The 15,232-nt window shown below is 40.6% G+C and overlaps 1 protein-coding gene across 1 annotated transcript; it reads right to left on the bottom strand.

The window, feature by feature from the left end:
- Positions 1-3,306: 3,306 nt before the first annotated feature.
- On the bottom strand, positions 3,307-15,102 carry SEC61A1 (SEC61 translocon subunit alpha 1). Its single transcript, XM_048073389.2, has 12 exons — positions 14,947-15,102; positions 13,209-13,276; positions 12,508-12,573; positions 12,326-12,404; positions 11,338-11,469; positions 10,440-10,549; positions 10,194-10,347; positions 9,590-9,750; positions 8,753-8,950; positions 8,162-8,353; positions 6,487-6,563; positions 3,307-5,651 (listed from the first exon to the last, which is right to left on the bottom strand). The coding sequence occupies exons 1-12, from the start codon at positions 14,951-14,953 to the stop codon at positions 5,465-5,467; spliced, it is 1,431 nt and encodes a 476-aa protein (XP_047929346.1). The 5' UTR covers positions 14,954-15,102; the 3' UTR covers positions 3,307-5,464.
- Positions 15,103-15,232: the final 130 nt, after the last annotated feature.

The raw sequence follows: 15,232 nt of genomic DNA, 5'->3' as shown, positions 1-15,232 counted from the left end.
TCTTAGGCATGGGCACACCATACCAACACAGATCAGCTTCACATCTCCTCTCCTCACTGCCTTAGGCATTACTTTTCCCCACAGCTCCTTCACATTGCTATCACTTCTCACCCCACTCCCACCACCTGCTCTCCACAGCTGAGCTCTGCAGTCCCAAACCATCATATAAATGACTACACCTGTGGCCAGGGTGAGCCTTTGCACTAGCTGCATTAGGAACGGTTCTGCGGCCCTTTGGAATGCAGCAGCTGCGATTCCTTGTTCTTCTGCTGGCAAAAAAAAAAAAAAACAGCAATTTAAACAAAAACACAATTCCCACTTACATCATGATGTTAATCATGCAAAATATTCTTCTCACTAAGTTTTCTGCTCCTGAATGCCTGGAGCTGCCTTTTTTTTATACACCTTCACACCACAGGTATACAGAAGAGGCACACCAAAGCTGAAAGAACATCAACTGGCTAAAGGCATGCTGAGGACTGAAGTGGGTAAGAGCCATCTCAGGTGGCTAATACTCCTGCAGCAGTGCTCACACCGTTTTTGGAACCATCCACCTCAGCCTTAATCTATGAGAAGGGCAATCTGGGCTGATACGTGTGCCGCGTATCCTGATTTTCTCTAAGGCAATGCAAAAAGATCTGAAACATAGCTTTTAAAAAATTTATATCCTAACTGTTCTTCTGTTTTATTTGCTCCTATTTTAAGCTCTCAGGTATTCATATTGCTGCAAGATTGTCTGGCCCAGTCTTCTTGTTCTCCAACAAGAAATATCTGAGTAGGCATCCCACCTCTGACAGCCCGCTCTGCAATGACAAAGTATATCATGTCTGTGCTCATTCAGCCTCCAGCCCCTCTCATACAACTGCCAAAGGAGGTGCCAATTGTCAGGGTATTTCCTTTCTGCCAAGCACTGCCAGCTTGGCCAGCATCACATTAGCAATAGCCAGAGGATTGTTAGAACCTGGCCCGCTGAAGAGTTTCAATTTTAGCAGATCCATGCAGTCGTATGCTACAAAACAGCAGCTTAAAGTCTAGCTGACTAATTAGGTCCCCAGCTTAGAATATTGATTTTGTTTTTAAATGCTTCTTTTCTTGCCTTCTTTCCAATCCCATTGACTGTCTCAATCTAGGCTTAAATTGTATAGCAATATTGAGCAGACTAAGTAGCTGTAACACGCTGCCTGTTTGACACTTAGAAGGCTTGAAAAATATTAGACAATGTTCTAAGTATTTATAAACACTGTAAAAGGAAGAGATTGTTTTTAGCATCTCAGATTAAAACCACCTCAAGCTTGGCCCTGATTCTAGGACCTACAAAGAAACATCGGTAAACTCTGTTTCCAAACTTTTTACATTGTATGACACCCATCAGTGTAGCCGCAAAGTGAAGAAAAAAGAAAAAAAAAAAAGAGAGAGAGAGAACACACATTCAGTACAGATTTAATGCTTATTTTACTGCTCTCTTCCAAATTGCAGAACCCGGTGCCTTGAATTGCAGTGTAACATTGCCACCAGGCGGGCAAACGCTCTCCTTCAGCGTGCCAGCACCCGTCCTTCAGGGAGGCTTGATGAAGCTGGAAGGGCCTGGGTTTCACAGGCCCGAGCCCCCCTAACAAGCAGGCATTGTTTGAACACCTGCACATCTCCCTGTGCAGCTGGGAGGGTGCCAGCACCGCCGCTCGCTGCTGGCCACGGTTCAAACCGTGACCTTTCCAGGCAGGAAGCAGGCGAAGGCTGGAGTTTCATGTCAGAAAGCTGGCAGAAGGAGCAGCGAGAGAGAAACCGAGACAGCAGGCCACCTGAGCCACATACCGAACAGAAGTTTCAGAAATGTCACTGGTCTCCCTCCCCGTCCACTTCTTCTGAAAGCCCCTTCTTTGTCGGGGAGAACACCCAGCAGCCAGCACGCATTTGGAAAGATGCGCACGAGCTGCGGGAAAGACGCAGCAGCTCGGCCAGCACACAAGGATATGTGAGTTTTAGCATTGGGGGCAGTGAGGATGCAGCACTGATGTCACACAGTGTCAGTAAGCAAGTAGCAGCTTTACAGAAACTTGTGTGAAGCTCCCCAAACTCAGAATAAAAAAAATCAAGGCAGCCTAAGGCTTGATATTCTTTGCTGCTAATGAAGAACAATTAGGAAAAACAGCTACTAAGCCACTCTGCTTCCTCCTTTACTGAAAGCTTCTTGCTAAATCTATTTCACACATGATCACAGGTATACAGTGTATGGACAGGGCTCTCCTTGGAAGAAGTCTAGGGAATGCAGTCATGAAACCTTTCATAAAGTAAAGCAACAACCTTTACAGTTGCAGCCAAAAGGATTTAAAAAAAAAATCCAGCAACAAACAAAATAGTTGAGTTTGGTAAACAACAGGACCTTTTCCTGCCTCAAAACTACGTGGACATAGGCCTTAGGAACAGGTGAACTGCTAAATAATCTAGAGTGTATTTAAAGCTTCCTGAATAACGGGTGACAAATCAAGCACCCATCACTTACCTAGCAGCACAAGCTTTATGAGCTTTCACATGAAATCTGCTGTGAAGAACAAAAAGCTACACAAAGAATTTCACTTAAAACCCTACCAGCAGAAAGAGGATCTCAAACTTTGCCTTAGTGTTAGTATTTCAAACAGGTCTCTTGTGGATAACTCGTCACCTCTGCACTAACTTCACTTACTTCTGTGATCATAGATGTGATTACATAATATTCCTGCAGGTTATTAATGCAAATTTCATAGAAAAAAGGGAGAAATCCATGTACTATTTAAAATGACTTCAAAAGTGACCAAAATCTTGGCTGCATTTCTGGCAAATGGTATTTAAATTAGCTTAGGTATCTACTTCAGGAAGTTGTTGTGTTTCTTCGATTGTTTTTTAATACTAACTCCAACTTCAGTTCGAAAACTCGGGGCAAAACAATATTGGGCTATCAGCAGCCCTCGAGTTTTGTTGCAATTAATGCCCTAGTATTAATGTCATACAAAAAAAAAGACTGGTACTTTATGTGATACGAAAAAAGTTTGTTAAACTGATGTACCATTTTTTGCTCTCCTGCTATTTACTTGTGAAGCACTTTTTGAAATGTCTCTTCTGGAACAGGAAAGCCCAGAGGAATGGCTAAGGCCTTGTTATTCTGACAAGCTATTGTTAAGAGAAGGTCTTGGAGCAAGTACAAACTTTATTTTACACTGACGCTCTAAACAGCTGTTTTGAGAGGGATCTCTTTCACAGTATTTTGGGCAGGTAACAGCATTCAACAATTACTAGAATTGTAACGCTATTCAAAACACTAAAAGCCAAGCATTAGCTCCAAAGATGTACTTTATTTCAGTATAAAGCAGATTGTTTAGGCATTATTTCTTTTTGTGAACATCCACTGTATGATCAGCAGGTCCTGCTTTGAGGACATAGCTGCTTGATAATAGACAAAGACTCCAGCACAAGACAACAAAAAATACAGATGCACAGAACAAGTGCTGCTTAGACACTCGAGCTGATGGTCTAAACTGCAACCAGTTCGAACAGATGATAGGACCAAAAATGTAAGTACAGCTCCAGCCCAGCCAGAACTGCATACCCAGAAGTGGAGTCCTTTTTATTACAAATAAAAAAAAATCACATTGGGCTTCCTGAAAAAAACAACAACAAAAAAAACAAATAAAAAGAACCACACCATACTCCTTCCCTCTCCCTTTAAAGTCACTTTTGAACAGTCCCTGACTTCACATCAAAATTGTGCTGTGGCATGCCAGTATTTTATAAAATACAGGAGAATTACAGAACGTAGTGTGAATTAATAATGAACAGTTGGTAGTAAGCATTTCACAGATATTTTTATCTCAATACTTCTGTTCCTTTTCCAATTGTGATCTTTTCCCCAGGACTTAACACCTATCCATAAAAGTCAATCTCATTCTGGATTTGCAGAATTCTCATGCATTTGGTATCTGAGCTCAGTGCATTAACAAGTGTTTCTGGATGTCATCTGTGCCCCTTGGGTACATAGCCGAGTCCCATCACTCTGAGCAGAAAAAGTAATTCATATACTGTCAGTCAGCACAACATGCAAAAATGCACAGAAGGCATGTTCATGCAGTGTTGAGAAACATTCCAACATTGTAACTTATTCTGGTTTCTGTGTTGTCCAATACTGATGGAGAAAAATTATATTTACAACACTCATACATGAATATTTCCATTTGGTCCTAGCCACCTAATTAGTATTAACAATCTAAAAAAATGGATAACTTAAGGATTATTCTGGTCCATTGAAGCCTTTTATAGCAAGTTCTCCATTTTGAAGGCATGATGCTGGAAAAGGAGTCCCAATACCTTCTGAAAAAGTATTCTTTTTATGCACCGTTCAAGGCAATGAGATTATAAGATGGAAAAGCCTCCTACATGACTATAGAAAAAGGAGACAGGTATGAACATTCTTTCACACTCCTTGTATGATATGAGTGAGACTCAAAATTCACTAGATATGAGTAGTCAGATAATGTCCTGATTGCTACGAGACCAGATTTTTTTTTTTTTTAAATCAATGAAAACTACCTTTAGCAAAGGGTACAAGCAGATACGCATCTAATCAGCCATAACATCCATTTCTTTCAGCTAGCATCAGAACTAGGACTACAGTTAATGGCAAGGAGAACTAATTAAAAGGTTTTTACAAAGCTGCCGGTATTACCAAGTTTCAGAAGGTGCAACTCCTAGGCACAGACTCTGGCAGAATCTCAATTGACCTGAGTTTTCTGCTTATGGAGGGGGGGTGATGGGAAAGATGACATTCCTATCTCTTACCAAAACTTGACAACAATCTCAAGCCAGTATTCAACATCTGTCAAGGTCTAGCTCAGTAATTACGAGACAAGACATTTGGAATTAGAGATAATGTTTAGTGAAAAGAAATGACTGCCTCCCAAATCTGCCATATTTGAACAAAAAAGACCCCACAAAACTGAACATATTAAACACTGTTTGTGCTTACAACCATAATTATGGAACTCAAGCATTAGGGGGAGAGATTTCTCACCACTACTGCAAAGGAGCTACAAAAACATGTTTAATGGGGGAAAAAAAATGCCTTCCAAACATTCAACCCTCCCCACAATTATTTATTAAAACCTGCAAAGGCTTCAGGTATACTAATTTTCAAAGGGGATGAAAAAATTCAAGAGTCATTGAACTAAATCCAATTCAGAAAGCTGATTCTCTTAACACATAATTAAAAAACAATTTTCTTAAAAAAAATTTTTTTGCACATTTTCCCCCAGCAATCTATAAAATGCAAACAGTATGCTAGAAAAGTTTTAACATAAGGGAATGCGCTTTGGAAACATTATTAAAATATGTGTTCCTATAGAATGACATTATCAACTTTACATTACTTCTTTGCATCTGATTGAACACTTTTGAGAGTGTTTATCCCCTCTTTCCTTGGGTCCATGAGAAGCTAGGCTTAGAAAAGAAGAGCTCCCATACTGCCAACTTCACTCTGTTCCTTTACAAAAATTTCAAAGTACTGATAAATGATAGTGACAGCGAGCAAGATTCCAGTTCCAGACCCAATTGCCCCAAGGAAGTCTGCCAACACAGAGAGGGCGCCAATACAGAGACCACCAAATGCAGCAGCTGTAGGGATGTACCTGTAAAACAAGGTGGGAATAGAAAAGGTACCCTTAGAGCTTGCTCAGGATATTTCAAATGTAATAGTTTCCATATACTGCTAATCCTATGGGAGGTATCTAAATCAGAGGCTAGTTTTTCCCATAGAAAACCAATCCCACAGAGAAATGACTGCATAGATAATCTAAATCAGGTGCTTAAAAAAAAGACAAATTAAATGAATGGAAAAAAAACAATGGCAGGATATTCTTTACTGTTATAGGTCCACCAATCCAAGATAAGGCACATGCAATAGCATAATAGGAAAATTCAACCTGACTGGAAGGGAAAAACATGCTAAGCTAAGACAAGAAAGTATTCCAATCTACCATGTAATTAAGCATAAATTTATGGCTACTAGATCTTCAAGTCACTTGCAGATGACTGAAACATGAAGTTGCAATAACATTTGTGTAACATGAAGGGTGCACAGGTTCCACCCTGTAATCAGAAAAGCTAGGGATCAACCGCTGCCTACTTTTACACCTACTGCATTTAAGTAGCTATTAATTTGAGAAACGATTACTTTGAAAACAGTACCCTTAAGACACATTAACAATTACATTAAAAATACCATTCATCAGTTTGAAGCAGTAAAGTATAGACAAACTCTCACCATTCAGGCATAGTTTCTAACTGCAAGGCTGTGTTGTGCAAATCCAGCTATTAATGAGGCTGCATTCTGAGTCTCATGCATGCAACAAAGCTTCAGGAATAGCCATGCTCTGGAGTCCAGAAAACGGAACTCAAAGCAAAATTTGCAGTGTGCTTTCCTGTAACACTCTGCATAAATAACCAATGAAATGCGTAGCTTACCTGTTTAGTTCATGTACCATTGAAGTTTCTCTGTGGCCTCGCATTACCATTTGTTGTTCTTTCAATTGTTTGGCAACCTGTATTGAATCAAGGAACAGAGCGAGTTATTTTAGTGCCATTTGCCAAGGTCACAGAACCTAATACTATGAGAAAAAAGAAGCAAGACATTTCAAGTAAACAGTGTTTTTGTTGTTTTACTGTATATTTTTCATGTGATTTAAAAATATCCAGTATTTTAGCTTTGGATAGACTGCAGTCACAGGCACTTCTCTACGATGTCAATTATGCAAAGTTTTTTTGATAATTCAAGTCCTGTTGAAAATAGGAAAATGCAGAAATCGGTAGGCTATCCTACATGTAATTCAGTTCATGTTTTGCTACCTACCATCTCCTACTTAGGGTTTAGTGGACATCAGTAAGAACATCCCATGAAGTGTCCATTCTTACAGTTCAGTTTCCCACAATCAGTTGAGCTAACTAGTTATTTGTGGGACCATATTAGAAATGAAGTGACTGAGAAAGAATCCCTTCTTGGCACATTAATCTTTAAATGGATTTCTGCAATTGTATGGTATTACAATAGAGCCCTGCAAACATCTACCAACAACTGAGGGGAACTGGAACTCTAGCAGAGGAAGTTGCCTGTCACTCGGTCAAACGTACTGGGAAAACACTTTCTGATCATTAAGCTACCAGTTTTCCACTATATTGTGAACTTTTAAGTAGTGATTTATCTATTTTCATTTTTGACCTTGTTTATAACTTTTCTCCAGTATCCAGAAAGTATACTGAAGTGTTACAAGCTGCATGTTGGTTTAAACTGAAAGAAAATCTAGCTATACTTAGCTGTGAGTGCCTCCCTGCACCTCTGATAACAAGCAGCTGGATGCAAGGCTGAGAGAGTGCTCGTGCTGCTAACAGTAACTATTCAACTATCACGTATTTATTAAAGAACAGATTAAACCGTTCTATCTGGCTGTCAAACTTGATTTCCTACCCCAAACCACGTAATACAAGCACACCACGATGACAACTATTTCCCATCTTGTTTTCCAATTTCAATTTCAGAATGATATAGTTGCTGGGTATCGAATATCTTGTAGCAAATGGAAATTTAAAAAGCTAGTCACAGGTACATTACTACACTGCACTACATTGTCTGTTATCAGGTCTCTCTAGTTAAAAAGAACAGCTTGTAGTTAACCTTCCCCAATACAAACGAAAAACTTTTTATGCCAGACAGGAACTTGCAGGTAAAACTTAAATATCCGTAAGTGGCAGCTGCCTTGCACACAGCATAGCTGTCATTTGGCACTAAAGAGTTTTCAGTGTGTGTGTTACCTGGCCTCCCCTCGCACTGATCAGATTCACGTAGCAATGTCAGAAGTTTCCTAATGCCAATAAAAGCAACTATTTGTCTATTGTTGTTGTTGCTTTTGAAAAAAAGTCAACAAAGAAAACAGGGCAAAAAATACCTGCATTCTACCTTTATCCTCCCCACTTAAAAAAAAGCCCTTTCTGATCCAGAATCAAAATCACTATATACATAAATGACAAATATTACTCAGGTGATTACCAGCCTAACAGCTATTTCAGGAGAAAGTCAGCATTTATATTAAAACAGCCCCTCTGTTTTCATCATGTAAGCTTACATCATTCGTCATTTTAAACTTACATCTTTGGCAGAGGAGCCAGAGACTTCGATCCATGTTTTAGAGAAGAAAGCACAGGAGCCCAACATAAATACAATATAAACAACTGCATGGACGGGGTCTTCTAACACTGAAGAAAAGGACTCTGGAGGTGACAAATAATAACAAAGTCCACCAACAGGATACGCACGAGCAGGGCCGCCAGATGACGTGTCCTAGAAGAAGGAAGCAAGCAGTCAACAATTTTCTCACTATTTCTTAGCCATAAAGCTAAGACTGGAGTTATATATCACCTTTATGTCACTGTATATCACTGTCTTTACAGCAGCACACAAAGATAAAACTTTACTATCATAAGCAGTTTCTAATGTGGAAACAGAAAACAATAAGGAACAGTAAAAATACCCGCCCTAGTTAAATGGGGACTTAACATCTACACTCATCACAGCAAGTCTCATACTCCACCAGTTAAAACAAATTACTAATCTAGGAGTTTCAGTGTACATGACCACCTGTAGAAATGTGCCTTTATGTTTACAGAGACCATCTCTTCAATTACACATTAACAGCACTCTTACAGAGCTGTATGCAAGATTAAAAGGAATAATACTCACAGACCAAGTGCCCAGCAGGCTAACCAGTAAGTTGCCACTGAAGCGTGCAGAAAGCATCTGGGAGATGACGTACAAGTTTGACACCAGAGCAGACTGAAGAATAATGGGAATGTTGGAAGTATAGAACAACTTGATAGGGTAGGTGTTGTACTGGCCACGGTAACGAGCAGATTTGATAGGAAGATCCACTCTGAAGCCCTGAAAAGTTTCCAAAGGAAAGTCCCACATTATACCTTGATGACATGAACCTATTCCGCGGGTGATGAATTGCAAGTGCAAAGCTTTGACAGCAACAGAAAACAACATGCAGTTAATTTTTGCAAGTACACATAGTCTATCCACAGGACTATCTGTGAAAACATTTTTACAAGGGGCCTGAAAGCCTGCAGGATTGTCTAAATTCATGCAAGATATGAAACACTTTGATGTCAGAAGAGATCTAAAGTTGCAAGAAGACTGAACATTGTGTCCAGTAAAAAAAAAACATAAAACTACTCAAAACTTCTGATGTTCTCCAGTAGCTCCCTGCAACAAACAAGTAAGTGATACACAGACTTAAAGACTTCAAAGTATTTTCCAGCAAAAAGCAACAGCACTTTTGTTAGGCTACATTACACACACACATTTACCACCCTCCCCAGCAGCTCTCGAATCTTCTGAATGACTACAGTAATCATAGAAACTGATTAAAATAAGCTACTATTAAATAAACATGTAGATGCTGCAGGCATAAAAATGAATCTTCTGAAAGTGAAAATATAACTTCTTGTAAGAAGCAGCAGATTACAGACCTTTTTCCATAAAAATAGTTTTACAGTCCTCTTTATTCCAACTGACCTGGAAGTAAATTACAATAGCAAACACAAAGATGGTGGCGATCAGATTCATAAGGTTGGGGAGATTCTGACGGTAAAAGGCCTCGCGGAGAGCTCTGACTTTGTCTGTACGAGTAGCCAGAAGATGGAACAGAGCAATGATGGCACCCTCAAATTCCATGCCTTGGAAAGAAAAAGAAATAAGTCAAGTTAAGCATGCTTGGTTTATCTCCAGACTTCAGTGCTTTGTCCCATTAGGCATCCTTCCAAAATACAGGATTCATACGGGGATTTCCCCAAGCTTTTTCACCTTGAGGACACAGTTTTGCAACTGTCATTCTTCACATCAGTTGTATTCTTTCCAAGAATTTTTGGAAATCCCCCGGTAGCAGCCTGGAAACTAATCGCTATCCAAAGACCAAATGGGGTAACTTTACAGCTCTCTAAAAGCATTGACACTTATGAAGTTCTTTCAAAAAAAGTTTTTTTTTTTGTTTCAAAGAAAGTTTTTTTTCACTGTACTATTTTTAGAAGACTAGAGGGGGCAGGTAACTTGGTTTATTATGTTTTATATAATAAAATAATTAAACTCTAATGCAAATAAAGAAAAGACTATGCCATATTACCTCGTCCTGTGTTCACTGTGGTGGGGCTGAATGCCTTCCATACAATAGTCTCACAGATATTGGTAGCAATGAAGAGGGAGATGCCAGAACCGAGACCATATCCTTTCTGCAGGAGCTCATCCAAGAGCAGAACTATCAATCCAGCAACAAAAAGCTACAGTAAAAAAAACAACAAACCAGCATTACTCACATTCCCTTTTTGTTTGTTAAAAAAATAAGAACTAGAGGAAGAGGACTAGAAATTACCTGAATTGTGATAAGCAAGCAGATACCAGCACCCATCTCAGACGGGTCTCCATACATTCCAGTCATTACATAGACAATAGACTGACCGATGGTAATGATCATTCCAAACACTGCAGAACACAAAAAAGAAAGTACGCGTTTGTCCTGGAGATTTATGTCCCTGGGCAACTAGAGAAATATAAAATCAATTCTTAGTAGTGGAAGTTGGGAAAGAATACATAAGTCACGGGACACTTAAATTCAAGGGCAAATTAAGTTTCTTGTCTGAAATCTAAATATCTGAAAATACAAATATGCAAAGAGTTCAGAAGCAAATACATTTAGAAGCAAGTATTTTAGGTTGCTGAAGGTGGCTTTAGATATCGAGAACTCTGAGAACGTTAAGACATTACTGTAGCTATGTATGATTCTTTTTTCCTGTACACAGCTCGGTAGGAGATGTGGTGCCACACAAAATAGCTAGAGTGTTTATCTAAATGCCATCTATCTCTTACTGCTAAAGAAGAGCCATGCTTGAAACTGCAAGGTAACAACAACTACAACTAGCATCTTAACCTAAAAAAGTTAGGTATCTATTAATGTTGACCAACACGATTCAAAGTTTAGGTCCACACAGTCCATATATTGTTTAGTTTACCCGATGAGATTACAGTACCAATGTCAGTTGCACGGATACATTTCCTTTACAAACTTATTTGAGGCTTAACAGCTAGCGAGCCGAACAGCAGCCAGTAAGAGACTGCTGAAATAAAGAAATTGGTAGCATAATGTGAACACACAGCATGACAGCAGCCCATACATCTGACTCCAACGCTCACCACAGGGTAGGTTTGCAGTACCTGTTGTTAGGGTTAGACTCTCTAAAACATTCTGCCTTGGCCTACCAGCTGTTACTTACATTTCTGTGCTCCGTTGAAGAGAGCTCTGTCCTTTGGAGTGTCACCAACTTCAATTATCTTGGCACCTGCCAAGAGCTGCATGATGAGCCCAGAAGTGACAATAGGTGAAATGCCCAGCTCCATCAACGTACCTGCCAGACACAGGAAGCACAATGAACTTCAGAGATGCCTGGAGATGGTGCACCCCAATATTTCCTGTAAAGTTTGACTTTCCATCCCTTTGCATCATGATGGAGATAATATAGAACTCCAAATCTCCATAAATATAAGCAGTTTCAATGATACCAGAACCAGGTTAAATGTCAGACTGGTAAGTAATGCAGTCCTTCTCAGTACCTTAAGATCTATATTCACTCAAAAAGACTTGTGCTGTCAGGAACAGCTTTCCTGTATATAGGAGAAGGTAGGAATTTGTTTTCAGTCTTTGACAATCCGTCACTTTATTATTTATAACTTTAAACACAAAAGATTTTTTTTCCAGGAGTGCTCCTAGTTACATACTTGTACACCCATTTCATTATGATGCTTAATTAACACCTACATTAAAAGGCCTCTACAATAAACTGAAGTGATAAGAATTTTAATCTTCTGTGAGGCAGACCCAAAGATGTCACCCAGAAAACCACAACACAAGCAAATACAGTTTGAAATATGATTCAAAAAGCTGGGAAGATACATGGAACACATTACCAGCAGCAACGCAGGTAATTAGGAACTGTCCCTCTGCTAATCCCTTCTCCCCACAAAATGGTCCTTAGTTTTTGCACTTAATAGATTGCATATAGCCAGCCATAAACCCATTTTGTGGAAAGGCACAACTTTGTGCAATGCCACAGTGATTTATACTCTTGTATAATAATACACAGAATAACTTTTTCCTCTTTGTTCCATTTTTCATCTTCATTAAAACAGACCACAAATTAAGAAAAAGTCCAAAAACATTTTGGTTTGCGTTACAAAAATGCCCTCCAGAAAGACTGGCCGTACCTCTATTGGAAGCCAAAATCACTCTCATCCAGTAGAAGGGATCTGCTGAGTCTGATGACATGATGCCAAATAAAGGAATCTGAATAACCAGCCAACAGAAGAAAATAGGATTAAATTAGAGACTTCATAACATCCATTAAACATTTCGGCTCTTTTTTTAAAAACAGTGGAAAGAAGCATACCTGACAGCATACTAAGAAGATGAAGAGTGTGATAGCTGTCCATAGTACCTTTTCCTTAAATTGAATCTAAAGGAAAAAAAAGAAAAAACCAAAGATGATAAAGCTGTTGATATAACAAGATCTAGTCGATCAGTAAACTTTCATACCAATATACTCAGGTGCATTTGATTTTCTTGTGAAGGGACAAAGTATAGGACATTCTGAACAAAATAACTCATTCTTCATCCCTTTAATGCTACAGAGAGCCAAAGCTTCACTAAAGCTTTAATCCAAAGAAACAAGCTTATACAAATGAAAGGTAATTCTAGTACTTCCAGAGAAACAAGTCTTACATTTTCACAAGAAAGAGCTTCTAGTGAGGGGCTGGGGTGGGGAACACACCAATATAGAGAAACTTATCCTATCAAATAATCTTAGCTTAGAACTTAAGAAGTAAAGATTTTCAGGTTGTTATTTTAGGTGACTTTAGTTTACGCTCCAACACACACTGCTTTCAACATCTCACTGCTATGACAAAACCAAATCTGTGCAAAAGCATCCATGGTACCGGATGACAAGCACAAGCACTCCACTAAGAATAACGGTGCCTACACAATTGCCATTCTTCCTACAGGTAAAGAAAAAAAAAAAAAGGCAAACTAAGCTGTAAACATTTTATATTACACAAATATAAACCTATAAATAAAATGTTACCAACTTACCTTCCGTTCTGGCTTTTGGATTTCAGGGAGGATAACACAGAAGGGCTTGATTACTTCCAGAAATTTTACTGTAAAGAAATTAGTTAAAAGACAAAATAAATACACACAGAAAAGAACGGGAAAAAGCTCAAATAAAATTGAATTTGGATTTTTTACGTGTTAAAACTTGCACTTAAGGACAAAGCTTTTTTTTTTTAAAATGATCTCTTTATATGTATACCTTACTAACTGTGCCTCTGTATAGGTACAATATGGATTGGAAACAGGAGAAAAAAAAAGTTTTCTCCTTTTGTTGAGTAGGCTGACATGACAGCACGTTAAACCTGCTACCGTTTCACACAAGTTTATCAATAGCCTTGAACTTTCATTTCATACTAGCTTCTCAACTACCCTGGTATTTGAGAAATACAATACCCTAGATAGTTACAAGTCAGGGGTTACTTTTGGGACATACAGCTGAAGAATTCCCACATACTGTTCATGTGCAACAGTTCAAGTTACTTTCCAGAAGTTCTCAATGCACTGACCTCCTAGTTAAAAGGACGTATTCCTATATCAGAAGAGTCAAAGCTGTCTGCCTCAGTCTTAGAAAAAAAAACCACAGAAGAACAGTATGTGCAATGTCACAAATTCACCTACAAGCAATCAGATCTGATTTGGAACACAGTTAATGCTAAGCTTCTCAAGGCAAACCTAAGACTGCACATACATTTTGGACTGAATTGAAATGCTTAAGACAATGCAGAAGAACTGAAACTACCAATAACCTTCTAACTCTTTGTGGAAGGCAAGTTTAGTATTTCTTAATTCAAAGTATTACTGGCCTGAAAAACGTACACCAGATTGTGGTTTTAAACCTTAACCGTGCTGTGAGCCTCTCCTACACCTCAGATAATATTCAGATTGCCTAAGATGCTTTTCAAGAGGTTAGCATGTTCCTCCTCATGGTAGGAAACCTGCAAAGACTTTCACAGAATGGCCTGGGTTGGAAGGGACCTCAAAGATCACCCAGTTCCAACCCCCCACCATAGGCAGGACACCTCCCACTACAGCAGGCCGCCCAGGGCCTCATCCAGCCTGGTCTTGAACACCTCCAAGGATGGGGCATCCACAACCTCTTGAGCAACCTGTTCCAGTGCCTCACTCCTCTCTGAGTGAAGAATTTCCTCCTATCTGTAATCTAAATCTCCCCTTTTTTTAGTTTAAAACCATTCTCCCGCGTCATGTCATTATCCAATTGAGCAAAGGGTCGCTCTCCATCTTTTTTATGAGCCCCGTTCAGGTACTGAAAGGCCACAACGAGGTCCCCCTGGAGCCTTCCCTTCTATCGGCTGAACAGCCTCAGATCTCTCAGCCTTTCTTCGTAGGAGAGGTGAAGAAATTAATTCACTGGGGTTACTTCCAGACTGCGTACTGACAACAGCACCGCTCCTTGGCCGCAGCACTGGGACCAGCCCCCCACCTGACAGCCCATCCCTGCCTCTCTGGGCCGGCCACAGCCCGGGCTGGGCAGCACGGGGCATTCCGGAGGAATATGAACATGGGATTTCCCCCTGAGAGGAAAACAGCCAAGCCAGAGGGAGGGCACCCCCCGAGCGGGGCAAAGAGGCCTGGCCTTGGGCTCAGCGGCCCGGGGGCTGGCGGGGGCAGAGCTGCGCCCCCTCAGCCCTCATCCTCCGAGCCCCCACCCCCTCATCCCTCAGCCCCCATCCCCTCAGCCCCCACCCCCGGCACTCACTGCCCATGGCGGCCCCGGACGGCAGCGAGGAGCGCGGCGGCGGCGGCCCGGCAGGGACACGTCAGGACTGAGCCCGGCCGCCCCCTGCCCCTTCCGCTTCCTGCCACGCGCCGCGTCCCACGGCGCCGCCGCACACCCTGCGGCGAGCAGACTACAAGTCCCAGCGTGCACCGCTCACGGAGGGAAGCACGCCCGCCAGCCAACGCGGGTGCTTATTGGGTCCTTTCAAGTCAACGCAACCAATCGGGTGGCGGAGGGCCGGCGCGCGGCTGGATGGGAGTTGTAG

The sequence above is a fragment of the Anser cygnoides genome, chromosome 10 (assembly GCF_040182565.1).
Source record: "Anser cygnoides isolate HZ-2024a breed goose chromosome 10, Taihu_goose_T2T_genome, whole genome shotgun sequence".
Classification (NCBI taxonomy): domain Eukaryota; kingdom Metazoa; phylum Chordata; class Aves; order Anseriformes; family Anatidae; genus Anser; species Anser cygnoides.
Note: the sequence above shows the minus strand (reverse complement) of the source record. Positions and strands in the feature narration are given on the sequence as shown.